The sequence below is a fragment of the Amblyomma mixtum genome, chromosome 10 (assembly GCF_055824585.1).
Source record: "Amblyomma mixtum isolate Tamu chromosome 10, ASM5582458v1, whole genome shotgun sequence".
Lineage (NCBI taxonomy): Eukaryota > Metazoa > Arthropoda > Arachnida > Ixodida > Ixodidae > Amblyomma > Amblyomma mixtum.
In genome coordinates, this window is record NC_143021.1 from 158,883,955 (window position 1) to 158,911,498 (window position 27,544).

General features: G+C 48.6%; 1 protein-coding gene across 1 annotated transcript in view; it reads right to left on the reverse strand.

Moving 5' to 3' along the window:
- Positions 1-1,031: 1,031 nt before the first annotated feature.
- LOC149327498 (nuclear exosome regulator NRDE2) overlaps positions 1,032-27,544 on the reverse strand; it is a 116,510-nt gene continuing 89,997 nt past the window's right edge. The window contains exons 15-18 of the mRNA XM_089563611.1: positions 25,261-25,367; positions 19,110-19,228; positions 10,772-10,843; positions 1,032-1,262 (exon numbers count right to left, since the gene is read on the reverse strand). Coding sequence (XP_089419737.1) covers positions 1,101-1,262; positions 10,772-10,843; positions 19,110-19,228; positions 25,261-25,367 — 460 coding nt within the window. The 3' untranslated portion in view covers positions 1,032-1,100. The remainder of the gene's footprint in view (positions 1,263-10,771; positions 10,844-19,109; positions 19,229-25,260; positions 25,368-27,544) is intronic.

Sequence of the window (27,544 nt, forward strand, 5' to 3'; positions counted from 1 at the left end):
GCTTAGCACTGGCGGACGGGCGTGGCAGCAAATCGGCCGTAAAGTTGAACTCACCTGAAACTGGTTAAAACTCCGACAGGTGACGCCGGATGGGTGGCGGGCCGTCCTGTGAAAAATTGGTGGCTGTAAATAGCAGGAAACTGGCCAAATTGCCGGAAAATCGCGGACCGCATATTAGATGCGTCCGCTCGCTCTGAGCGCAGTCGGCGTTCTCAGGTCGATGAGACCAAGGCCGAGGTGCAACCACGGTGAAAGAGCGACCATGCCGAAAAGGCAAAGCGGCTGGCGAAGTGTAGCTATCCCTACAAAAGAGAGGGTGCTGGTGCTAGCCTCCCCCCCTCTCCCAATTGCAAAAAAACTGGCCTATGCCTGCATCGAAATGCGGCCGCCAGAAAATCAAAATTGATTTTGAGGAAAGGAAACTGTCTGCATAAGGGAAGGGATAAAGGAGGGAGTGAAAGAAGAAAGGAAGAAAGCAGTGCTGTAGTGGAGGTCTATTCCACCACCCGGGGATCTTTAACATGCAATGACATCACACAGGGCATAAAAGTAGGGTTCTGCATAGAATGCTGGTGCACTTTGATGTGTTGAACAGAAGGCTGGTTGTGTTGGATGCAACACAGCCAAAGCTACCCCCCCCCCCCCACACACAGCAATCATAAAACAAAGAAACCAGTGTTGTGTCTTATATCACCTTGCTGGGCATTCAGTTCAGCAGCCTTGAGCCCCTGTAAGTTTTTTCCCCCTTCTCTTTGTTTGTTTTTCTTTCTTCTTCAAAGATTTTACTGCATTTCGTTTTAACATCTCACAGCCTATAAAAGCAGTTGCTGCACAATGGGGACAGCTGAGATTTTCTCTGCCTGTCTGTAGCTTTTTTTTTTATCCCCTGGTGCTGTCTGCAACCACTGTAGTACACTAATGAATTAAACATATGAATGCAGTGACCGTGGGGATGTTGCTGGTACAATCAACTATGGGTATGAAATGCCATTCAAATGGCCCTTGCAACTGTGCTATTGACAAAGAGCCAGTAAAGCATCAGGTAAACACTTTACTCAGTGCGATGAGTACAAAAAGAAATAACCGGATTGAGGGCTGTTCTAGTCATCGGGGCTGGAGTGATGCTGCTGCTGCTGGGCGTGCTCAAGGAGCAGCTGGAGCTCTTCGAGGGGCACGCGCAAGCGGATGCCCTTCTCCACCATCATGTCCACCACTTCCTGCAGGCACTCTGGGAAGTGGCGCACCCCGTCCACGTACAGCACCTGCACAGTCAACTCTCGCAGATGCCTGATTCGAAACTAACAATGAAAACGGACAAATGCTATAAAACCCGAGCATTATATAAGAAGCGACCTGCACAGAGAAAATAAAAGAAAAAATTTTGTTGCCACACTTAATGCAACCAGAGACAATTACTCCTTGAAAACATATTTTTCCCGCCGCACTATCAGAATCACTGTACTACAAGGAAAACTTGTTTGGTTACAAGTCCAAAAGACGCGCATCCTGTGTACCTAAGGAGAGCCAACTTACATTTGAAGTTGCTATTCATAGCACTGGTGATTCGGGGTGAGTTGAAAACAATTTGAATTGTCGCACAATACAAACTTGCAATTTTAAGCCACAATGAGTTAAAAAGTCTGTCACAGTTAGTGGGCGTTTTTCCAACATGCTGCAACTGCCAATATGAGAATGGGAAACTGGTGTACTGTATCTTTTGGGGGTCCTTTGCATCACTGTTCTTGCATAGCTTGGCCTAGCCGTACCAAAGTGGCCCCTGGGGGGCTGCCATCTTGGGCAGATGACATTACACGGCAGCTCATGTTGCCTTCGCACCCTCACCTCACGAGAGATTACAGAAGCCACGCTTCATTTAGGCCTCGGCTGGGTGCAATCCTCGCACACACCAAACCCCCACAAGTTCAACAAGCTATACTTAAAGTAGGCTGCTCTAGCAATCTTGAAAAGCATACGCATCAGTGTCAAATGTAAAACTGAACCCACAGAGTCCACTCGGCTTCTTCACTGCAAAAAGTGGATGCATAAGTATACAAACGACAAAATTCTTTAATCCAAATATATTTTAGAACAACTGTTAATTTATGGAGAAGATTAAAATTAGGAAGATGCAGGTATTCGAACACATCCATATTGCCACATTCCTGGACATTCTCGTGGCGCCGTCTCCTGGCCGAATTGTCTCAACCGCCATCCTGGCTAGCCTTAGCCATGGTGGCGGGCGGGGCTTCTTCGTCGTCTCTTCTTTGGGTTCCGCTCGGGAGTTCGCTGCTACCTGGCGCTGTTCAGTAAAACGTGACCTGGCTGTCCCGACTGTATAGCCGCGACATATTTGGTGGAGGTGCTGGGTAACATCCCATGTACACTGACTCTGAAGACACCTTTGAAGCCAGCCCTCAGTGCGTGGACACAACCCCCGTCCACAAAGCGAGCCGCCGCCTGCGAGGCCTACAGCCAGAGTTCAGCGGCCTGAAAAAACCGGCAAGAGATATGACATCAACCACAGCTAGCCAGACCACTCAACATTTTGGAGCTGACACTCCCTTCGTACTTCACGCACCCAGGTCACCGCCGACGTTCCACGGTGACAGGTTCGAGGATGTTGAAGACTGGTTGGCCAGTTTCGACCGTGTGGCAGCCTTCAACCAGTGGGACGGTGAGCGCAAGCTGAGGAACGTTTACTTCGCGCTAGAGGACTCGGCAAAGATCTGGTTCGAGAACCACGAGTCCTCTTTTGCCACCTGGGAGGTTTTTCCTCGCGAGCTGCTGGCGACATTCGGCAGCAGTGAACGAAAAGAGAAGGCGGAAGTCGCTCTGCACTCGAGATCGCAGCAGCCTAATGAGAGCGTCACCATGTTCGTTGAGGACATGATGCGCCTCTTCAGTCGAGCCGACCCTGCTATGGCCGAGGCAAAGAAAGTGCGGCACCTGATGCGGGGCGTTAAGGAGCAGCTGTTTGCTGGACTTGTCCGCGACCCTCCAAGGACAGTGGCCGATTTTACGAAGGAGGCAGTGAGCATGGAACGCTCCTTGCAGGAACGCGGTGCACAGTACGGCCGGCAGGCTAGTATGGCAGCCGCTCAAACCTGCACGCCTACGACGCTGCCTCCTGAAGATCTTCGAGACCTTGTAAGGAGCATCGTTCGCGAAGAACTCGCGAAACTCCGCTTCGAAGCTCCACAGGCCAGCGTCGCCGCCCTGTCGGACGTGGTACGGGATGAAATCCGTCGAGTGGTGCAGCCAGCACCAGTTGTTCCGGAGCCGCAGCCGCAACCCTACATCATGACCTACAGCGAGGCACTTCGACGGCCTGCGGCAGTGGCACAAGCTTTTTCCCCTGTGCCGGCTGTGCAGTACCCACGTCCAACTGTGCCCACCACCGTGCCGCAGGAATTCCGGCCCGCCATGCGTAAAGCGGACATGTGGCGAACGCCGAGGAACCGGCCACTCTGCTACCACTGCGGTGAGCCCGGCCACATCCTGCGCCACTGCCCCTACCGTCGGATGGGTTTAAGGGGTTTCGCTTCAGACGCTCCTCGAGCGACCCCAGGAGATTGAACAATACCTGACGTCCAACGTGCAGGCTCAGACCGTGCCGCGACGCCAGTCTCGATACCCATCGCCCAGGAGACTCTTTTCTCCCAGCCACCCGTCGACCTCTGGCGAATTCAGAGGCAGGTCCCCACGGCGGGAAAACTGAAGACGGCGTCCTCTGGGGGTAGGGCCGCCGCAGCTAGAAAGAAACAAGAGCCTCCACTCGACGATCTGCAGCGACGACGAGACCAACGACCACCTGACCCGACGAGCCCACCGCCGACGAAGAGCCAGCAGTTGGCTTCTACGGAAATTCCAGTAACCGCCGATAACTGTGAAGTAACCGCACTGGTAGATACCGGCGCTGATTTCTCTGTGATAAGCAGCCGGCTAGCCACGACCCTTAGAAAGGTTTTGACACCTTGGACTGGGCCCCAGATCCGCACAGCCGGCGGCCATGTTGTGACGCCGACCGGCGTTTGCACCTTACGAATTCAGATCCGCGGCGTCACTTTCCCCGGCTGCTTTGCTGTGCTTCCTGAGTGTTCTAAAGACCTGATTCTCGGTCTGGATTTCCTACAGGAATATGGGGCTGTCATCGACTTTAAGGAGCTGATCGTCTCCTTTGCCGCACACCGTACTGTTGGAGACGAACCGCAGCAACGCAGGACTAAGTTGCGGGTCCGCGATGATAACGTGGTGATTCCGTCGAGAACCACCATGCTAGCAACTGTGGAGTGCGATGACAGCGCCGGCACTCATGGCATCGCTGAAGCCAACATGTCACTGCTCCTGGGTCGGCAAGTGTGTGTAGCTCGCGGGCTTATAGAACTGAACAATAAGCGAGCCGAACTACTGATAACAAATTTCGGTTGTGAACCCCAACGTTCAGCGGCCAACACAACGATTGCTTATTTTGAAGAACTCGGGGAATGTGCCGGAGAGTACGCGTTGACAGGGACTACGAAGTCCGTGGAATCAACGAATGCTCCGGTTAAACTCGACGTGAACCCGAATCTCCTGCCTAGTCAAAAACGCAACCTGCAGACTGTCATTGACTCTTTCCAGGACTGTTCTGCGTCAACCTCCAGAGTTAGGCAAATGCCGATAACAAAACATCGAATTATAGTTGATGAAGGCCAGAGACCATTACGCCAGTCGCCGTACCGGATATCTTCAAAGGAACGGGATGCAATTCGAAGGCAAGTTCAAGAAATGCTCCGCGACGACGTGATCCAGCCATCGAAGAGCCCGTGGGCATCGCCTGTGGTCCTAGTTGCAAAGAAAGATGGGACCCTCCGGTTTTGTGTTGATTACCGACGTCTGAACAAAGTCACTAAGAAAGACGTTTATCCTTTGCTGCGCATTGATGACTCCCTAGACTGTCTGCGCCACGCCAGATACTTTTCATCACTCGATTTACGCAGCGGTTACTGGCAGATAGAGGTGGACGAACGTGACCGGGAGAAGACCGCATTTATTACCCCGGACGGTTTGTACGAATTCAGGGTGCTCCCCTTCGGCCTATGCTCAGCTCCGGCAACTTTCCAACGGATGATGGACACTGTGCTTTCTGATCTCAAATGGCAGTCGTGTCTTGTGTACCTGGATGATGTTGTCATCTTCTCCGACACTTTCGAAGAACACCTCAGCCGCTTACGCGCTGTTTTCGAAGCTATCCGTTCAGCTGGTCTCTCCCTTAAGCCCGCGAAACGTCACTTCGCTTTCCAGGAGCTGAAGTTTTTGGGCCACATTGTGAGCGCCAAGGGCGTTAGTCCAGACCCCGACAAGACTGCCGCCGTCGCTTCTTTTCCCATTCCTGCTGACAAGCGAAGTGTGCGCCGTTTTCTGGGTCTCTGCGCCTACTATCGGCGCTTTGTGAAGAACTTCTCCCGAATAGCTGAGCCCCTTACTCGCCTCACCAAAGATAACGAACCGTTCGTCTGGGGTCGGGAGCAACAACATGCCTTTGAAGAGCTACGCACGCGTCTTCAGAATACACCCATACTTGGGCACTTCGATGAGGCCGCTGACACAGAACTGCACACAGACGCGAGTAACGTTGGCCTTGGTGCGGTACTTGTACAGTGGCAGGATGGTGTCGAACGCGCAATCGCTTACGCAAGCCGCACGTTATCACGGTCTGAGGTGAACTATTCCACCACCGAAAAAGAATGTCTAGCTATTGTGTGGGCAGTAACGAAATTTCGACCCTATTTGTATGGCCGCCCTTTCCGAGTGGTGAGCGACCACCACTCGCTGTGTTGGTTGGCAAATCTCAAGGATCCCTCAGGGCGACTCGCACGCTGGAGCCTCCAACTGCAAGAATTTGATGTCACCATCGTGTATAAATCAGGGCAAAAGCACAGTGATGCAGACTGTTTGTCCCGTGCCCCACTTCCTGCCAGTCCCGTGGACCTCGATGACGATTCCCTTTTCCTTGGGGTCATTTCCGCATCCACCCTGGCTCACCGCCAACGAGACAACATTGAATTACGGTCCCTGATTGACTATCTCGAAGGAAGCGCTCAGACTCTGCCCCGCATCTTTTCACGCGGCCTGTCATCATTCTGCTTACGGGAGGGTATCCAGTACAAAAAGAACTATAGGTCGACGGAGCCTGCCTATCTGCTCGTTATCCCTAATGCCTTTCGCGATGAAGTCTTGCAGGTGTCCCACGATGATCCTTCCTCTGGTCACCTTGGTTTCTCCCGAACGTTGGCCCGCATACGGCAAAAATATTACTGGCCCAAGCTCGCGGAGGTTGTGAAACGCTACGTCCGAACTTGCTGCGAGTGTCAACGTCGCAAGACGTCGTCGACTAAGCCGGCCGGACTTTTGCAGCCTATTGATCCACCACAAGTTCCTTTCTACCAAGTCGGCATGGATTTACTCGGCCCCTTTCCGGAGTCTTCGCTGGGTAACCGGTACATTGTGGTCGCCACCGACTACCTCAGTCGATACTGTGAGACGAAAGCTCTTCCCCGCGGAACAGCTGCGGAAATTGCCACTTTCTTCATGCACAACATCGTGCTTCGTCATGGCGCACCCACGGTCGTTATAACTGACAGAGGAACGGCCTTTACCTCGGCATTGACACAGGAAGTTATGCGACTCAGCGGCACGAGTCACCGACGAACAACAGCTTATCACCCCCAAACTAATGGACTCACTGAGCGCCTAAATAAGACGATCGCCGACATGATTTCCATGTATGTCGACGACGACCACAGCAACTGGGATGCAGTACTCCCTTACGTTACGTTCGCATATAACACCGCGCTGCAAGAGACTACTCACTTCACACCATTTCGCTTAGTCCATGGTCGCGAGGCCGTGACAATGCTCGACGCCATGCTGCTTCCTGGTAGTGAAAACTCCACTGTCATGGGGGCCGACCGCTTTGTTCACGAAGCCGAGGCCGCCCGCCAACTTGCTCGGCAGCATATCCGACATCAACAAGAAAAAGACGCTCACCGTTGCAACCATCGCCACAGGGATGTCACTTACCAGCCCGGAGAACATGTTTGGGTGTGGAGTCCAGTCCGTCAACGAGGGCGCTCTGAAAAGCTTCTTCGGCGGTACTTTGGCCCCTATGAAGTGTTACGCCAACTCGGCGAGGTAAACTATGGAGTTCTCCCTCAAGGAACTGTTCGTTCCTCAAGGCGACCAACGTCCGAAGTTGTGCATGTCGCCCGAATGAAGCCTTACCACGCCCGCTAGCAGCTCACTCGTCTCTACCTTCTCTCTCTCCACTCGGCTCTTCACCGTGCGCACCCGTCGAGATGGTGATCGGCCAGAACCGCCTCATGGAATTCGGCAACGTCAACATCCATTCCACACTTGCCGTGCTGTTCAACCACAACACGCTGCAGCTTGAATATTTCGTCGGACGGAGTACCCACGCTTCACTGTCGCGAACGCTGAACGACCGCGTGCTGCTCCCACTGGAAGTAGCCTATGTCCAGACGACTAAGAGCGCAAAGATCATGGCATTCTCCATCTTGACCGTCCATATGCTCCAGCTATCCGCACCTATGATGATTGTCTTAATGCCTCCCTCTCCTCGCGTACGAGATCACGACGGCCGAGAAAGTGGATTCCGCGCCCGTCGCCGATACCTACTATATACACCAGGACTACTGCGCCTCTGCAAGGGCACTCTATGATCAGCGGATGTTCGTGCCCCAAAAGCCTGTGCCCGGCGAAGCGGCTGCCGGACCACACGCCCTCCAGCGCCGCGGGCGGCGCTCTCCAGAGGGGGGGAGCAATGCCACATTCCTGGACATTCTCGTGGCGCCGTCTCCTGGCCGAATTGTCTCAACCGCCATCCTGGCTAGCCTTAGCCATGGTGGCGGGCGGGGCTTCTTCGTCGTCTCTTCTTCGGGTTCCGCTCGGGAGTTCGCTGCTACCTGGCGCTGTTCAGTAAAACGTGACCTGGCTGTCCCGACTGTATAGCCGTGACAATATTCAAAGGCTTATATTCGCATCCATATACATACCATAGCAGACGGATTTGAGCGAAGTTTTCAGAACACTGTTAATTTTATCACAAAAAAAAAACTGAGCAGTGAAAAAAACAACTTACACCATGTCGCAATATGCTGTAAGCAAGAGCATTGACAATGTGTTTACGGATAACCAATGGGCACAGAAATTTAATACGGAGAAACTTTAGAAATGGGTCATGCATTGCAACAGAGCGGAAAGCTGAGCTAGTTGCTGGCAGGTATGGCATTCGTGCCATGTTTTCGGCTCCCAAAAAACTGTCAATGTTATGCCGTGCGACTGAAGCTAAGGCGGAGCAGGGCGGAAAGAAGAGAAATAAGGTTGTGCTGTCAGACATATATCACCGTACGTCGCGTGCAAAGTGGGCATAGTGTACAAAATCCCCCTGTTGTGTGGAAAAGTGTACGTAGGCCAGAGTGGTCAATGTTTCAGAAGAATGGCCTGAGGGGCGAGTTGGTGCATGATGAAATGAACGGCGGCGCAACAAGAACAACGTTTGAATGTGCAGTTGATGGAACATGCCGGAGATATGGAAAATGGTGACACTTCAAACAATATGGTTCTGCATTGTCGTTACTGCAGCAAGCGCAAGAAGAAATGTTCTCCCCTCTTTTCCAAAACGTGTGTTCTTTTTCGTCACCGAGATGGTGTAACAGGGGAGATAGTTGAAGCCTATCATATTGCAGAAACGGGGAATACATGTGTTAGTGACCCTTCGGTTGCCTTGCCTAATAGGGAGTGTGGGGACGCCTTCGTCCCCTGCATTCGCTTTCCCGCAACGCACTAGTTCCCTGTGGTTAGCTTTCCCGCAACACACTCCCCTTAGTTATGTTACTTTAACTAACAGGGGAGAGAGCTCGCGTCGCAGCGACACCAGCACCACAGATGGCGTTTTGCTGTGCGCGCGCGGGGACAGACGGGGTCTCTTCTCACTGGGACCGGGAAAGCGCGCGGACGTTTCGTTCGCGGCTCCGCTCTTCGTCGACGGGCGCCTCTTGGTCGGAACTTGCTCCCGCCAAGCCCGTCCCGTCCGGCCTCAGAGTTTTCCCTCTGCCCTAGCGTGGGTGAGCATTCGCTCGCATCCGTGCTGGTGAGTCGGACATCCTCGATTCCTCAGTGTATTTTGTTGCTAGCTGGCGTTATTGTTGTTATAGCAATAAATGCCTTGTTTGTGTCAGCCAGTGTGTCGTTCCTTTGTTCCCGCAGAGCAAGGCCCGCCGTGGTCGGCGAGCGCTCGGTAGCGCTCGCGACCACGGGGTGGGGTCTGCGCGGTTTTGAACTGGGTCAGCCGCGCTTAAGCGGGGAGAACGGATTTATCTCCCCAATTTCAAACCCCATAGGAGATAAGTTTTATGAAAGAGCAAGTTAATCTTTTCCTGCACATCGGTCGGCATGTGGCTTGCGATTACTCTGGATTTGTGTTGGTTTTTGTTGCATATATAGAAGCTTCTGAATAAAAATTCTTGTAGTTGCGAGTAAGCGATGTGTCCCCACTGTGTCGTTGTTTGTTAGCGCCTGGATTTTTCATAATCATGCATTGCCCAAGTCTAACTGGGCGATGCACCAAGAAATGCATGAAGAGCTTCAGAATCAAAATCGAGCTTTCAAGATTAAATTTACAGGTGCTCCTGCTAATTGAATAGTATAACGATACATGTCGTTTTTTGCAACACTACAGAGCCTAAAAGCTAAAGAAATCAAAAATATCTCGTGATGTTTTCAACAAAGGCTACAGGAAGGCTGACAGCTGCTACAGTTTTTCAACCACCATGGGAACGAGTAATAACAAATACCTTGGACTACCACTTACATCTAACTTAAGCTGGAATTCACACATAGATAATGTAAGCAACAAGGCCTCAAAAGCACAGTGGAGCCTAAGATGAAATTTGTACTCAGCAACTTCCTAAATAAAAAATCTCATTCATAAAAAGTAGCAAGGCCAATCCTCAAATATAGAAAAATTGTATGGGACCCACACACTGCTTGAAGCTGTTCTAAGCTGGAAAAAATTCAGCGTCTCGAAGCAAGGTACTGGCATACTGATTCACCTACTTCCTTGCATAAATATGCACTCATCTACAAAGGCTTGCCTTCAGAATCGAATACGACTGGCTGAAAACTCTTTTTCAGACTGCCACGAGGTGAAAATCAACAAAGTAGTAATTTGCAATTAAGACGGGAGACGCATCACGGCATTGTCACAGCCTGTGCATCACAATGCCGTATGCCTGAAATAATTGCTTTAAATTCAGTTTTTTTTCCTAACAACCATAAAGGAATGGAACATGCTACCAAACTCGGTGGCCGTATTTGAATCGCTTAGCAAATTTTTAGATAAGCTGCACAATGTTTTACCTTCCTGCTTTCTCATCTTACCTTTCTTACCTCACCTTACCTTCCTTATTTTACCTTATCTTACCTCCCTTAGCTTACCTCCCTTAGCTTACCTCCCTTATCTTACCTTCTTTATCTTACCTTCCTTACCTTACCTTCCTTATTTTACCTTTTTTATGTTACCCTTCCTTATCTTACCTTCCTTATCTTACCTTCCATATCTTACCTTTCATATCTTACCTTTCATATCTTACCTTTCATACCTTACCTTTCATATAACATACACTGTTATCAAACAGGTGCAAACCACCAAAATGAAGAACACCTAGAGCAAACCAAGTGACAGGCACAAACAAAACAATGGCCAACCTACCTTGGACCAAGGGCAACACTGCAGTGCTCGGTAGAAGACAGCCTTGGCAGACTCCCTGGTCCCAAGCCTCAGCTGGAAGAGGAGGACGAGCACGCCTTAATCACACGGCACCCAGCTGATGCAAAATGACAGCAGGACCTGTGGCACTTGCGCAATGTCTCTTCTCAAATCCCAGCTTCACATCAATTCTAACCTGGGTAAACTTAAAAATTTAAAAGGCCACAATTTTCATGCCCTCACGGTCTTTGCTGTGCACCCATCGTCTCAACTCCCCCGTGATTGGTTTTGTGGTTTGGTTTTGTGGGGTTTAACGTCCCAAAGCGACTGAGGCTATGAGAGACGCCGTAGTGGAGGACTCCGGAAATTTCGACCACCTGGGGTTCTTTAACGTGCACTGACATGCACAGTACACGGGCCTCGAATTTCTCCTCCAAAGAAATTCAACCGCCGCAGCCGGGATCGAACCCGCGTCTTTCGGGCCAGCAGCCGAGCACCTTAGCCACTGAGCCACCGCGGCGGCTCAACTCCCCCGTGAGTATACACAGTGTGAAAGGAGGAAGCTACGTTCGGCCCTGCCTTGTGACTGGGTACAGGTGCAGCAGAAAAAGCAAGCCGAGCAGGATTGGTTCATTCTGTGTCCTGGTTTCTGTGCTCGGTTGTACGCAGACAAGTTATGTGTGGGCTGCAGACTAAATGACAACAACCAGGTTTTCCACTTGTGATGCGCCACTGACCAGCTCTTCAAATTAATTGTTGCTTAGTCAGCTCCTTGGAACAATACAATAAGGTGCACCCCAGTTTGCAGTGTGCCAGTTTGTGCCAGGAAAGCACCTGCTAACTTGAGACGGTTAACCCTTCAATGACGATATACTAATAAAGGACTGAAAAACAAAATGCAATTTCTGAATTGTCACCTAAGGCAACTACACTAAAACAATAAACGGCACCACTGTAATTCGAGAGATTGGTATGTCACAGAATCACAACTAGTAAGGCACTCTGTTCATTATGTGCTACATGTGCTGAATTACGAAGATCACGACATCTGTCCCCGCCCATGGAGGGTCATTGCCATCACCAAGCATCTGGCGGGTAGGTGGTGCCTGCAAGTTGCTCACAGTTCTCGACGAAAAGCTGTTTTTTTTAGCTGGAAAAAGATGCAGAGCCCATAATTTGCGATGATCCATCTTCCAAATAATTTTTGGCCTTTGTAAAATATGTTAGCCGTGCTTCTTGTATTGATGGGACCAGCAACTCACACCACTCAGTAGCTAACAGCTGATGGCATGTCTAATGCTGAGCCTTAATAATGAAGCCATCATCTTAATAATGGTACCTTAATATGTCATCATCATCATCAGCCTGACTACACCCACTACAGGGCAAAGGCCTCTCCTATGTCTCTCCAACTGACCCTGTCCTTCGCAAGTTGCGGCCACTGTATCCCCGCAAACTTCTTAATCTCATCCGCCCACCTAACTTTCTGCCGTCCCCTGCTACGTTTGCCTTCTCTTGGAATCCACTCCGTTACCCTTAACGACCAGCGGTTATCCAGCCTTCGCATCACATGCCCTGCCCAAGCCCATTTCTTCCTCTTGATTTCAACTAGGATGTCATCACCCCGCGTTTGTTCCCGCACCCACTCCGCCCTCTTCTGATCTCTTAACGTTACACCTATCATTTTCCTTTCCATAGCTCGCTGCGTTGTTCTTAACTTAAGCTGAACCCTCTTTGTTAGCCTCCACGTTTCTGCCCCATAGGTGAGTACTGGTAAGATACAGCTGTTGTATACTTTTCTCTCGAGGGATATTGTAAACTGCCATTCATGATCTGAGAGAACCTGCCATACGCGCTCCACCCCATTCTTATTCTTCTAGTTATTTCCCTCTCATGATCCGGATCTGCGGTCACTACCTGCCCTAAGTAGACATATTCTCTTGCCAATTGCGAACTGTTGTTCCCTTGCTAGGCTCTTTAACATTACTTTGAAAGGTCTCTCATGGAGGTATGGTCGAAACTTCGAAATTGCCCATATGACGGTGAGGCATTCCTCTTCTCTGGCAGAGTAGTTGGCCTCGGTCTTTGAAAAAGTCCGACTTGCGTAGGCAATCACATGCTGGTGTCCCTTCTGTACCTGAACCAGAATAGTGCCCAAACCAACAATGCTTGCATCGTTGTGCACTTCTGCATCCACAGCTGGACACTGACTCTAAGCCACCCCTTGTTTACTTTGTGCTTAAAGACTGCAAGGACATGGTTCGAAAATTGTGAATATGACCTCCACACATGAAACGCAATCAAGGCGGAACTACTGCATACTTTCATGAGCACAAAGCACATTTTGCAAGGAAAAGGCTGAACTGCTTCTACAGAACTACATCCAGCATTCAAAAGAGAGCGTGACGACGTACTCTGAAGAGATGAAGCGGCTCTTCCGCCGCGCTGATCTGAGCATGATGGAAGACAAGAAAGTGCGTTTTCCGATGAAGGGTGTCATGAAGCTGTTCGCTGGCCTAGTGCGAAGTCCACTGGTGACAGCGAACTTCATCAGTGAAGTCATAATCATCCTCATCAGCCTGACTACGCCCACTGCAGGGCAAAGGCCTCTCCCATGTCTCTCCAATTAACCTTGCTTGGTTTGGTTTGGTTTATGGGGTTTAACGTCCCAAAGCGACTAAGGCTATGAGAGACGCCGCAGTGGAGGGCTCCGGAAATTTCGACCACCTGGGGTTCTTTTACGTGCACTGACATCGCACGATACACGGGTCTCTAGAATTTCTCCTCCAAAGAAATTCTGCCACCGTGGCCGGGATCAAACCCGCGTCTTCCGGGTCAGCAGCCGAGCACCATAACCACTGAGCCACTGCGGCGGCCCAATTAACCCTGTCCTTCGCCAGTTGCGGCCACTGTATTCCTGCAAATTTCTTAATCCACCCACCTAACTTTCTGCCACCCCCTGCTATACTTGCCTTCTCTTGGAATTCACTCCGTTACCCTTAAGGACCAGCGGTTATCCTGCCTTCACATTGCATGCCCTGCCCAAGCCCACTTCTTCCTCTTGATTTCAACTAGGATGTCATTAACCCGTGTTCGTTCCCTCACCCACTCTGCCTGCTTCCGATCTTTTAAAGTTACACCTATAATTTTTCTTTCCATAGCTTGCTGCGTTGTTCTTAACTTAAGCTGAACCCTCTTTGTTAGCCTCCACGTTTCTGCCCCATAGGTGAGTACTGGTAAGATACAGCTGTTGTATACTTTTCTCTTCAGGGATATTGGTAAGCTACCATTCATGATCTGAGAGAACCTGCCATATGCGCTCCACCCCATTCTTATTCTTCTAGTTATTTCCCTCTCATGATCCGGATCTGCGGTCACTACCTGCCCTAAGTAGACATATTCTCTTACTACTTCCAGCACCTCGCTACCAATTGCGAACTGCTGTTCCCTTGCTAGACTGTTGAATATTACTTTGGTTTTCTCCATGTTAATTTTTAGCCCCAGTGGCCACAATCAAAAAGTCCCCTGACATGCGTGCCCGGCAGCACTAGTGCACAACTGCACCCAAGATCACCACCAGTGCTGAGGGAACTGAGGCCTCTTCTGCAGAATCGCTGTGCGAGATGACCCGGGCCACAGTGAGGGAAGAGGTAGCAAAGTACCTACCGACCCCAGCTTAGCCACAGGTCTCAGTGCTTTCTGACGTCGTACGTGACGAAGTGCAAAAGGCACTGGGCATCTCGCCACTTGTCCCGGCCACTCCGCCGCATCAAAGCGTAAGTTATGCCACCATCACAAGCCATTATAAGCTACCACCAACACTGCACTACGAGCTACCTAGCAACTCCACCAGATGTTACGCAGGTAAATAGCCTTGTGGGTGCATCAAGGACGAAGCCCAAAGAATTAGGCACAGCAGCGTTCAGAAGAAATGGCCAAAAATTCACGAGCTGGGGCACCTACTCCTCCGAGATCTTTGTTGTCCTCTTCAGTGGTTGCAGCATTGTGAATTTTCCTTTGCCTCACTTCATGGACACATTGCATATTTTCCGTCACTATGTCCACTATAAACTGAGTTGAAATTGGTGGTAAAAAATCAATTGTACGGTTCTTTCTGGCTATGCTGATGTTTACCCTAAAGCAAAAGAGTTTATCCTACCTGTGAGACTGTGTGGCTTGTGTGCGAGGGTAAATGGCCCGGATAATAGATCGGACTCTGGTCATAATTGCAAGAAAAACCACAACATGAAGCATGTGCCATACCAAGATAACGTGGTGTATTCAGTCCCATTGATGTGTGGTGGTTCATACATCGGCCAAACTGGCCGGTGTCTAAATCAAAGACTTAGGGAGCATGGAAACAACATTAAGAATGCGGCCCGCCACCTAGGTATTCACTGACGTGAGTGTTCATGTTTTCCAGTATTCAAAAACAGCCAAGTAGTTACCAAACACAGGGATAAGCTTACACGAGAGATTATCGAAGCATCTGAAATCATGAAGCTGGGTGCGAATTGTATCAGCACGCGATACAGCTGCATGCGCATTGTGACTGGCTTTGAAACCTTCCGCTCCTCTGTTTCTTTTGTTTTTTCTAAGATGCTAAAGTGTACATACATGCTGTTAGCGTCCGGAATAGACATTTGTTGTCAGTTAAGCGCTGTGTTTGTCCCTTTCTTCCCTTGGCCTTGTGCCATTGCGCTGCTTCACTAGATACGTCAGACCAATTCGCCCACCAGTTCAGGTTGTTCATCTAGGTAGCAAAAGAGTTGCCTACTGCCGAGAAAACTGGGTTTTAAAATTTTCCCACCACTTAATTCCAACCTGTGACGCCTACTCTCAAACCGACCCTGTGATCGTTGTTTTGAAGGCAGAATCTAGGCAGCGTAACCCAGCCTCTGGGATCCTGGCCTAAAGAAACCGTGTAAATGCACTGCAGTTTGCTATGGTTCGATACAAGTCAAGAAAAAAGTGGCTTTTCTCCATCGATGCATGCCCTTCCAGCCAATGGCATCGGATGATTCTCATGCATCTGCTGACGTGGGTAGCATTACAATGCAGGGACAATGCAGAGAGGAGAGCATCCTCAACAATGCAGGCAGGAGATAATAATACCCCTTCATCTGAGGCTCCCTGCATTGTCACACAAGCAGGTTCACGAAAATCAGCTGGCGCCATTAGTTGGAAGGGGCTCCTAGAAAAAGCTTGCTTGTTTCTTGACTTGTATCCAATTATAGTGAAATAAGCCAGTGATAGCGGTACTTGCATTTCATTTTTTGGCCTTTCATAGCTCGTAACAGCCCCGATTTCAGTGAAAGTAGTTTGTTTATTGTTAAAATTCGCCAATGTGTTGATGCAGGCTAAGTTCAATTTGTGCTCAAGCTGCGTCAGTATGTTGGCAACAAAATTCTTGCACGCACCCTCCCCCCCCCCCCCACTGCCAGAATACACCAGCATACACCTCCATACTGTGATCGCAAAGCCCTTTCAGTCTTGACGGCATGAGTCTGAATTGGCAGGAAAACCAAAAGATACATTTTAAAATCCAATTTTCAGAGCAACAAACGAGCCTTTTGCCGCCAAACACACAACGTCAACATAGCCAGAAAAAACAACAATCTATTTTTACCTAGTGCAAAAACTGAAGAGACTACTTATAAGTGTCCATTAATCTCTTAACAGACATATATTTTTTTAAACGGCACCAAAATGGTCATTTAGTACATGTGCTGTCAGCTGTCGTCAAACCAGAAAAATGCTTTGGACGAGCCCTACTCCCCTTAAACTGGACACAAAAGTGCCAGAAAACACACAAGTTGGACTCGTCATGAGCCAGAAATGACAGCTGGCTTACAATGGTCCTGGCTCACGTGTCTGCTAGCGGGGTACAAGAGTATAGACATAACGTGTCAGTGTTCTGGCCCTGAACAGTCCCTCTGAGTGCAGTACTTGAAACATAAACCAAGCAAGCAGAATGGGGTTAACTAATTCATTACGAGCCATCATTTATCCGCAGTCTTAGCTTTGATTAGTGACAACCTGCTGCAGTACCAGTAATCGGATGGGCTCGGAAATCTCTGATGCGACGAGAAGTTTGCCAGTGGGCAATAATATAGGTTGATTGTCAGCACTTGTGTAACTTTTTTATTCATTTAGCACCCCACTGTGCTGTTTTGATTTTGATTGTTATTCTAAACCAAGTGCCAACAAACAGCTCGTCAGGATACACATCACCGCGGTGTGATATTCATGTGGTGGGTAACCCAAGAAAAATTCAAACAAAACTGCCCTGTTCGCACTGCCCATGGCACAATGCTCTACCGTGGTCTGACAAACAACAACACATCACCATTTTCGTTTCAGCTGCCTCGCCTATCACTTGATGCTGATATTCGTGTGAGTGGAAATGTTGAAGCTGCTTGCTGGCTTCGTATTATAAGAAAATCATAAATAAATGATGTTCTGCAATAGGAAACTTGCTGGGTGGCATTACTGAACGCTCATGAAGCAAGCTGCATGCTTGGTCAGCCTTGGAAATTTTGTACTATGTGCATTTGAGGACACTGCGGTAGCACAGCCCATCTAAATTTATATACACAATACACCTTCTGAACCAATAAACTTGCACAAGGCACTAAAAAATTAGTCCTAAAATGTACACAGCCTCCTTGAGGCTCCGGTGGGATGACATCGTTGCATTCGATCTCTGCCAAGTTACAAATGAGGCATGCTGTGGACAGAGGTGGTTTCTGCTCAGTTGCCAAGCACCTTTAAGCACCGAGGATGCACTGAAGTTTGCCTTGTGGGGTCACCCCACTCTGTCCCCTTTGGTTTGCTTCTCTGCGGTGTCCTCCTTTCTATACTCCTTTTCATACATAGCAGGCAACGCTGGGGAGGTTGCTGAAGTGGTGCGTCCGCAAAACTATACTACTCCGCCACCTATCATTCGTTCCACTCGAAACTCCAGTCACTGTTTGGACGACCACAGAGAGCGGTATAAAACGATGTGGCAGCATTGAAAATCACAGTCGAAACTGTGAGGTGATCAGTATTCAGGCTCTCTAGCCATAATTTTCAAGAAGTGCGAACTACTTTTTGGGCGCAGATTTAGTAGAAGCGATTCGCCCTACCAACCGCGTGTCATACCGCCACGTGTACATTTTGCTTCTCGAAATCTCGACAAGACGCAGGAGGAAAATGTGGCAAGAGGTAAAACGAAGTCCAGGAGGTGCCAGTCACGGCACTTAAGATTTGTCGCTATGAAATATGTTTGTGTTCGCTTTGGTTGCATGGTGAACTACTTTTCGTGTGCGGACTTAGCCTGCGCGAACAGGCACACTAGCTTTGGCAGCATTGCCTGCTATGTATGAAATGGAGTATAGATACCTTAACTATATTTTTTTTAGGACCCTGTTCACCTCAATAAACAGGGCCATTACCACTACCAGCCATTTTCACATGCACGCTCCGGTGCACAGAGACAGATTTTTGTGCGTGGCTCCATGAGGCTGGGCTGCAGCGCCATTCGCTTCTAAACGGCTCTCAATCGAGTGGCAGGATATTTTTCCAAACACAGTTTTTTCAGCAAAGGACACACCTTTTGTTGCCAGGCAAACATCATCATCATCATCATCAGCCTGACTACACCCACTGCAGGGCAAAGGCCTCTTCCATGTCTCTCTCCAGTTAACCCTGTCCTTCGCCAGTTGTGGCCACCGTATCCGCACAGTCTTCTTAGTCTCATACGCCCATCTAACTTTCTGCCGCCCCCTGCTATGCTTGCCTTCTCTAGGTGTCCAGTCCACTACTGTTACCAACCATCGGTCATCTTGCCTTCGCATTACATGCCCTGCCCAAGCCCATTTCTTCCTCTTGACTTCAACCAGGATGTCAGTAGCCCACGTTTGTTCCCTCACCCACTCCGGCCACTTTCGATATCTTAATGTTAAAGCTATCATTTTTTTTTCCATAGCTCGCGGCGTTCTTTCTGCCCCATAGGCGAGTACCGGTAAGATACAGCTGTTGTATTCTTCTCTGTTGAGGGACATTGGTGAACTGCCCTTCATGATCTGAGAGAGAACCTGCCATATGCGCTCCACCCAAGTCGTATTCTTCCAGTTATTTCCCCCTCATGATCCGGATCAGCTGTCACTACCTGCCCTAACAACATGCCCCATGTTAAATTAATTCTTGCTAAGAAAAAAAAGAATTTCATGGATCTCTCCTCACTGTCCCCTCCACGTCACCGTGGTCTGATATTCGTTTGGTGGGTGACCCAAGAAACCCCTCCTATGCGTCTGTCCAGTGCAGTGGTTCCCTTTGAGAACAATGCAAGACCCACCTCCAGCTCGATGTAGAGTCGCCACAAGAGTGGGCAGCGGCGATGGGCCACAGACTCGACTGCCTGCTCCAGTATGTGCCGCACGTGGTTGCGGAAGTTGGGCAACGTGAAGCTCGCATCTGTGGGAAGACGAGAGGAAAGGCATTCAGTAAAGCATCATGGGTTAGTTGGTTCAGAGAAGTTAAATGCTGCACAAGGCGGCATGCTGACAAAGAACTATATTCACTGGTGCAACAAATTGTAAACAGGGTCATCATTACCTAGCAGCATCTTAACAACATGCACTGTAGAGCAAAAGGACTCTCTCATCTCTCTTGTATCATAGATTTTATCACACCTCTAACCACGATGACCTCCGTATCACACACGCGCTAATCAAATATCCCGTAACTGCCACCCTAACACCGTCTACCCCGAGCAATCTCGCACTGTAACATATCAGCAGTCTTTCTTCCTTAGAACAGCCAACGACTGGAATGGCCTTCCATCCGAGATGGCGACCATCATCAATCCAGTTCATTTCAAATCCACCATCAAAGATCATCTATGTCCAATATAATGCAATTTTGTAAGCCCACCCCTGATGTAATGGTCGTTGTGGACCTTTGAGGAATAATAAAAAAACAAATAAATTAACCCTGATCTGCGCAAGTTTTGGCCACCATATCCCCGCAAACTTCCTAATCTCATCCACCCAACTTTCTGCCACCCCCTGCTATGCGTGCCTTCTCTTGGAATCCACTCCATTACCCTTAAGGGGGGACGCTACCTTTGAAAACCGAAAAATCGCGAAAAAGTCAATTTTTGGAAAAGTATATATTCCGTTTGTATATGTTATAAACTACCTTTTCTGTAATTATCAATGCCTAATTCGCCGTAAAAATATTGAAAATTAGAAATATAACAAGGCACGGCGGCCCCTGAGCCGTGAGCAAGCGCCGAAAATGCCCCAACTCCGGGCACGTGCCATTCCTCACACGCTGAACCGAGCGCCGCCATTTTGGTCTTGTTTTGTTCGTGAATTCTTGCACTTTTCTTTACTGCTGGCGGCGGCGACGACGGCAGCGTGCTCGAGGCGTGGCTAGCTTTTGATTGGGGGCCTCGCGGCTGGTTTCGAGTTTCCTGCGTCCGAAATCCGAGGCTACGATTGGACCAAGCGCGCGCTCCTCGAGAACGCGGGGGAACGGGCGGCTGCTATTGGCTGCTGCGCGCGCTGACGCGATGGTCTCCGCCGGCTGCTCCCTGCGCGGTGTCTGCTCCGGCTGCTCGCTCTCCTTTGTGCGGTGTGTTCACCTTTCGCCATTTCTGCGATCGCCGTCTTTACAGTCTGTCGCCGTGCCCTTTGAACAGTGTCATGTAGCTTGTTGATCGTTGCGCGGTCGGTCACGATGCCTACAACGAAATTCAAGACGCGACACGCGTTCGGTGCACGGAGGCATTCTATGAGGTCTATCCGCATGGCGAAGCGTGCTGCCGACGACTGCATCGACGCGTCCAGCGTTCTAGATATGTACGGGTCGGTTGGCGGCGGAGAAAGACGCCCTGCGCATGGGCAAGGCTGAGGAACAGAATGAAATGACAACTCAGAGGCGGCAAAAAAAAAGAAAGCACGGAGACCGCTCCAGCTATTCAGCGGGATCGTTTTAGACCTGGAAATGTCACAACTTTTGAGGGTCATTTTCTGTGAATTTTTTATTTTTTTCCTTGTATGGCTGCTCACCCCAGCATATCTCATAGACCACTCATCGGATTTCTGTGTGGTCTTTTTACCCAATACATAAATAAATTTTGGGGGCAAGAAAAGCCAATTTATTAAAATATTGTGTTTGGAATTGTTGATAAATAAAATTTGGTTAATTAGTGCATGTCTAAGTAGTAATTAAATTCAGTGATGTGCTAAAATTTTTTAGCAAAGAATTTTCGAAGGGCCTTGTTGTTGCCTGAGGTGCCTATTCAGGAATTATCATAAATTAACTTCATAGTGCCAACACATTCTGCATATTCTCCTGGCCTGTCCCAAAGAACCCTTGTAAACCACCTCGATGTACTCCTGTAACTTCCGAACCAGAGGACACAACTCTGTGAAACTTAGTAATTCTTCAGGTGTTTATGCTGTGAGCCTACCCTGAAAATTTCATCAAGATATCTCAAGAAACAAAAAAGTTGGTGTTCTCTCAATCTTCTAAGGACATTTTCTCAGAATCAATATTTTGCCTGGAGTGGCTGCTAGGGAAAGCCATATCTTGGGAACCACTTATCAGAATTTCATAGGGTTTCTTTTGCACCATACCTGAATAAATTTCTGAGGGCAAGACAAGCCCGTTTTTTTAAGATATTGTCTCTGGAATTTGTAATAAACAATTAAAATTTGGTTAATGCAGGTCTAATAAGTAACACTAAATTCAGGGCTGTGCTAAAATTTTTCAGCAATGAAATTTACAAAAAGGGCCTTGTCTTGCCCTGGGGTACCTATCCAGGAATGACTGTGCTGAATTTCAAAGTGCCAGCACATTTTGCAAATTCTCCAGGCATGTCCCAAGGAACCCATGTAAACTACCCTGATATACTCCTATAACTTGAGAACCAGAGTGCACAGCTCCATGAAATTTGGTAGTTCTTCAAATGTTTGTGCTACAAGCTCACCCTGAAAATTTCATCCAGATATCTCAAGAAATAAAAAAGTTGATGCTCAAGGGTAGCCTCCCCCCTTAAGGACCAGCGGTTACCTAGCCTTTGCATTGCACGCCCTGCCCAAGCTGATTTCTTCTTATTTCGACTAGGATGCCATTCTGCTTGCCTCCATTCTCTTAACGTTGCCCGGGTCTTTCAATCGCTTTCTGGTCATGAAGTTTCCACACAACTCCATGGGAGACTTTGTGCGCTGCGACATGAAGCTAGTGGTCACATGGGGCCAGCAGGGAAGGCACCCGCCATTGCCAGTGATGTGACACGCTGGCGTTGTGACAACTGACACGAAACTTCTCAAGTTCATTCTGTGTAGTGCATGTGAAATGCTGCGTGAGACCGCGACAACGAATGCCTAAGATGTGCTAGCTGTACTGTCGGTTCAGCTGCCGAAGAACGCACAAAAACGCATACTTATCGCCTCGCCATGTGACTGCAAACAGTGCGAAAAGCTGTAATGGGCCATGTTTCTTTCAACTCTCGAAGATCCACGACTACAGAAACCATTCCGATGTGAGTGATATCCATAAAGTCCAGGTTTCTGTCGGCCCCAGTGCAAGAGCAGGTGATACTAAAGAGAATAAACCGCTAAGAATAGAGGGACGCTGCCCTGACTGCTCAAGCTCGTAATCGGAGGCCTCCACGTGTGCTTGTCAAAGTCGGGATCAATACCTCTACCGCTGAAGTGCAAGCAATACAGAGAATGCCGTCTAGATCCATCACCTGATCAGAAGGCAGTGGAAAGTGGTGCCTATCCCACGTGCAAAGATCTCCAGCGCACCTAATTGTATAATGATTGCTAGTACGTAGCAGCTGTGCGCTTCGTTTCCTGCTCGCTTATTTCGTTATTATGTTCACGCTCTGTGGAAAAAGCAGCTGTACGTGGTTCAACTTTGCTTTCTGTTGTCGCGAAAGTGCACAGGTGAGTACAAATAGAGATGTGGGCACTACGAACCTCAGCACTGCACAAATGGATAATGCAGCTACTTTGCCTTCGTCAAGTGTAGTATTGCTCTCAAGAATAAACTGCACAACAATGAAAACATGAGAAAATAGCACACCCATTGGCCGCGAGATCGAGCAGAGTCGCCACCTCGCGGCGAACCCTCAATAATGTGGAATGCCCGCTCGCATCGTCTGCTAGCCAGCAGTGTTTACGAGCGCACGTAGGGCAGACATTTCTCGTGACTGTTGTTTGTTTCGCGGCTTCAGTGCGCTCCTATATACATGTCTGCCTCTTACGCTCCAATGAAGGCAATAATTGTTTATATCCAGTACGTAATGCTGGATCACAACATCCTCCGGCAATCTTCGCCACTGCAGGTTTTTTGCTGCGCGGCATCTAAAACACAGAGACAATGGTGTTCAGTTTCATCTCAAACCACAACAAACAGGTCGCTGTCGTCCATACAACTGAATGCAGCCGGTCCAGCGATTGAATATTAAGGTGAAAGCCTTTAATGCCTCATCTTTGTCGGCAGAAAGTTGTCAGCAGAAGCTTGTCAGCAGAGGTGTCAGGCTTTTGATGGGGATATGTGAGACAGTTGCCGCGTAATTTCCTTTCCTCAAATACAATTTTCACTTCCTCTACAAACGGATGACAGGAGATATGTGAGACAATTACCATGTAATTTCGTTTCCTCAAATACAATTTGCATTTTCTTCATTAAGGTCCCTCTTTCCCTTTCTTCTTTCACTCCCACTTCCTCCATTCCTGTACAGTGCGCCCAGTGGTGGCATTCCATGGACTCCCTGGAAGCCCTACAACAACATGCTGTTGCGTTCCACTCCTAAAGGCAAAGCTTAAGCGTCATTAATTAGCAGTTAATCAGTATTGAGTCATTAATAAGTAATTAGCCATTAATTGGTAATCTGTCATTACTTAGTAATCAGTCATTAATTATGCATGACGTCATCCAGTGGTGACATCACCAGTGCCACAGAGGCAGTCAAAGTGGTGCGGAAAACGCTTTCGCCTCTAAACACTTTAGAAAGCGAAAGTGCCCCCTTAATTTTTCCTTTTTGTCCTCAGCAGTTTGAATAGGCGATTTTATGCCCTATATTTGCACGATCAAGTTGTTTTTTCTTCTCGCTATGTCACATTTCCAAAAAGCGTTTCTATATTCTTTATAAACTTTAAGGCTATTAAGCATCTGTGACATCACAACAGTGAGAAAATTTTGCCCCGGAAAATTGCAAAAACATTTGAGGATTCACATCATGCTCAGGATTTAAATAAAGCAGCGCATATTGGCTGGCCAAACTGGATAAAGGTATGCCATTATCGGCCCAGTAAAGTTGGTACTGGGCCAAGTTCCAGTGTTCTCCCGGGTAAGCTCACTGCTCCTGACAAGTAAAAACTAAGCAGCATATGTACTACGTTAACCTATGGAGCGGAATATGATACCACTGAATATCATATGCGCTTAGCTATATTTCCCTTCATACGTGGCAGTGTTTACTTGGCGAGGAGTAATGGATCTTGATAGTCACAGGAATATGAAGACAATCACTTTTTGTTTTCGGAACAGCAAATTAATATGTGGAAGGTTTTACTTGAGGTACCTGTTTTCCAAATATCCTCCAATTTATGTTTTGTATAAGGCTGGCACTGCCGATAATTACGGTTCTAAAGAAATCTTCATTCCCCCAAAGCTCCTTCCACATGCCTAACCGCACTTATGCACTGTGATCTGTAGTGCCTTCGCAGCAACTAATTCGTACCTCACACTTCAATGTAAAAAAAATTAACCACTGAAGCTCCTAAATTTTGGGGACCGTAATAGCCCTGTCACACATGCCTTAATGTTATTTTAAACGAGTGACACTCACGTCCACAGTCATTCGCGCAGCGTCACACGATTACCTTCACTGAAATTGGCTGCAAAAATCATAGCCTAGCAGTAAGTTTGGCAAGCTCACACCACTCGGCTGAAACACTCTTTGCATGGTACACACGTGAACAGCCAGTGAACAACAGTCAGCCTTCCTGTGCAGCGGAAATTCTTGTGCAATGCCAGCGTGATTTACTTTGGGAGAACAGCTTTTCGTTTGCACTGTCACTTGAAAGAGTGCCTGTGGTTCTCTGTAGAGTGGCAGTTGGGGCTAGTTGGTTCATTGCTAAGAAGAGGCAAAGCAGTGCAACGGACAGGAGCGGCAGAAAGAAGGACAAAAGCTTCTGCCAGAAGAACCAGGCAAGTAGCAGGCCGCAGAGACTGTTAAACAATCCACCAGCAAAGGTAATGAAGAGATACTTTCCTCAAAGTCTTACAAAGAGGTTCACTTCCCAGCTGATGTCTCCATCCAGTGTTCGTTTGTTCCACTTACTGTGGCCCCCGTAAGGTTGGCTCCACCGCCAGTTAGTTGCCTGACTCCCCAAAGCTGCATTCCCCGAGAGCTCACCAAGTGGGAAGCTCCTGGTAGCCCACCAAATTGCCAACCACTGCCACAAAAGAAAGGCCCTCACCGGGTGTGCGGTACTTGGCCAGTGCTCGTGCCCTGGCCAGCTCAAAGCAGAGGGCCACCAGCCAGGCCAGTGGGGAGCACTCCTTCTGCACCAGCTCCTTCAGGCATCTGCAGGGACAATGCCCACCAAGTGGGTGAAATCATCGCCCCCTTTCAACACAACAGAAAGTGGCTTAATGGTGTCCTCGAAGGCTCCTCAGTGGAGGACAGAGCCACTGGGAATGTCAGAGGTCCTCAGTGGAGCAGTATGCTCTGCCAGCAAACGCTTTCATGCACCGCTTCAGGCTAGCAAATAAGCTGTGCTGCTGTACCCGATACTCATCATCATCATCAGCCTGACTACGCCAACTGCAGGGCAAAGGCCTCCCCCATGTCTCTCTCCAACTGACCCTGTCCCTTGCCAGTTGCAGCCACCGTATCCCTGCAAACTTCTTAAACTTCAGATCCGCCCCCCTAACTTTCTGCCATCCCCTGCTACGCTTGCCTTCTGTTGGAATCCACTCCGTTACCCTTAAGAACCAGCGGTTATTTTGCCTTCGCATTACATGCCCTGCCCAAGCCCATTTCTTCCTCTTCATTTCAGCTAGGATGTCATTAACCTGCGTTTGTTCTCTCACTCACTCCGCCCTCTTCCGGACTCATAACGTTACACCCATCATTTTCCTTTCCATAGCTCGCTGCGTTGTCCTTGACTTAAGCTGCACCCTCTTTGTCAGCCTCCACGTTTCTGCCCCATAGCAGTGAAAGGTTGCAAAGCTAGATGGCCACCTTCCCCAAATGCTGCACTTGAGGCCCGCACTGCAGCAGCACCTCCCATTTGCCACCGGTGTAGAAGCACTACATGTGGCACTAATTAGTGGTTGCCCCAAAACCAGCGCAAAGCTGCAGGAGTGCCACGAACTAGTCTGAGAAGGACTGGTGCGCATGGAACAGTGTTGTCTGATTTGTTGCCTCAGTGGTCTGCAGGAACGTTCAAGCATTTTTATCAGAGTTTTGCTATAAAAAATATATCTCAAGAGCGCTGTTACATGTCTACTTACACACTAATGAGATAGGAGACCCACAAAGCACCACTGGGCAAGCTTTCTTGTTCCAGCATTACAGAGAGACCGAGAGAGCAGAATGTTTCTACACTGCTGTGGAATGCTCGTGCAGCTGTCACAGTGCAGTTCTGTCTAGGCACCAAGCCTGTGTTTCTAGAAAAATGGTTTGCCTGAACTAGAAAGGCCTACATGAATATGCAGTGCTATTTGTTACGAGACATCGCTGAGCACACGAGACTCGTTAGGACTGATGCTTGGGCGAGTTCATATGCCATTTTCAAGAAGGACAGCGTGAAATAGATACAAGGGCTAAAGGAAGACACACACAGACAGGCGCTGTCCTTGTCTATTTCGCGCTGTCCTTCTTGAAAATCACACGTGACTAATGAACACATTTAAAGCACACAGAGCTTTGTGTGTGACTGTCTCCGTAACTGCAGGCCTTATTACAGCGTCTGTGTATGGTGACATGGTGTTTTGTTATCCACGGAGAGTGGAGGGAGGTTGATATACAATTTCACTCCAATTCCATTGCATTACAATTCTTTTTGTGCACTAACTGCTCCATGCTCTCGCTGTAACTGGAATGAATCACAAAGTCTGGTGAATGGCAAGAACAGATTAGAACTGGCCTGTGCTGTATCACAGTGGCCTTACACTCAATCCCTGCGTTTTATCGACTACTTACAAACATAACGAGCCCACGAGGCATGGTTAATTGCTCTCAAAAGACAACACATGGAAAAAAGAGACGTGTTGTCCTTGCTTTACACCTGCACACACACACGAAAAAGTAGAAGATGGTTAATAAAATTTATGAGGGCGAAAGAGTGCAAAAGGGTGCACCATAATGAGTTTGAACTAAAGCTACAGTGAGTGCCACACTTTCCTGGCCAGTTTTCTGTGAAGCAGCGCGACAAATTGACAATCGGTGCATCTTTCTTACACGACCTTCTGGTTTTGTCAGTCTCCTGTTGTACAAGCACCTTACAGTAATTGTCGTGGATTTTATATACTTTCCAAAGCAACTGTCAACTGCCTATTGCTCTGCTTTTATGGCAGCTGTTTTCAAATGCCACAGCAATCTAATTGTCGCTCGTCTAATTCTTTTACACCTTGAAGAAAAGAGACTGTACGGATTGCACGAGGCCGCTGCCATTGACAAAGAAGAAAAGAGCGAGTTTATCGTGAAATTTTAATACAAGCAAGATTCTGCCTGGCCAAGCCTGGGAGCAGTCCTTC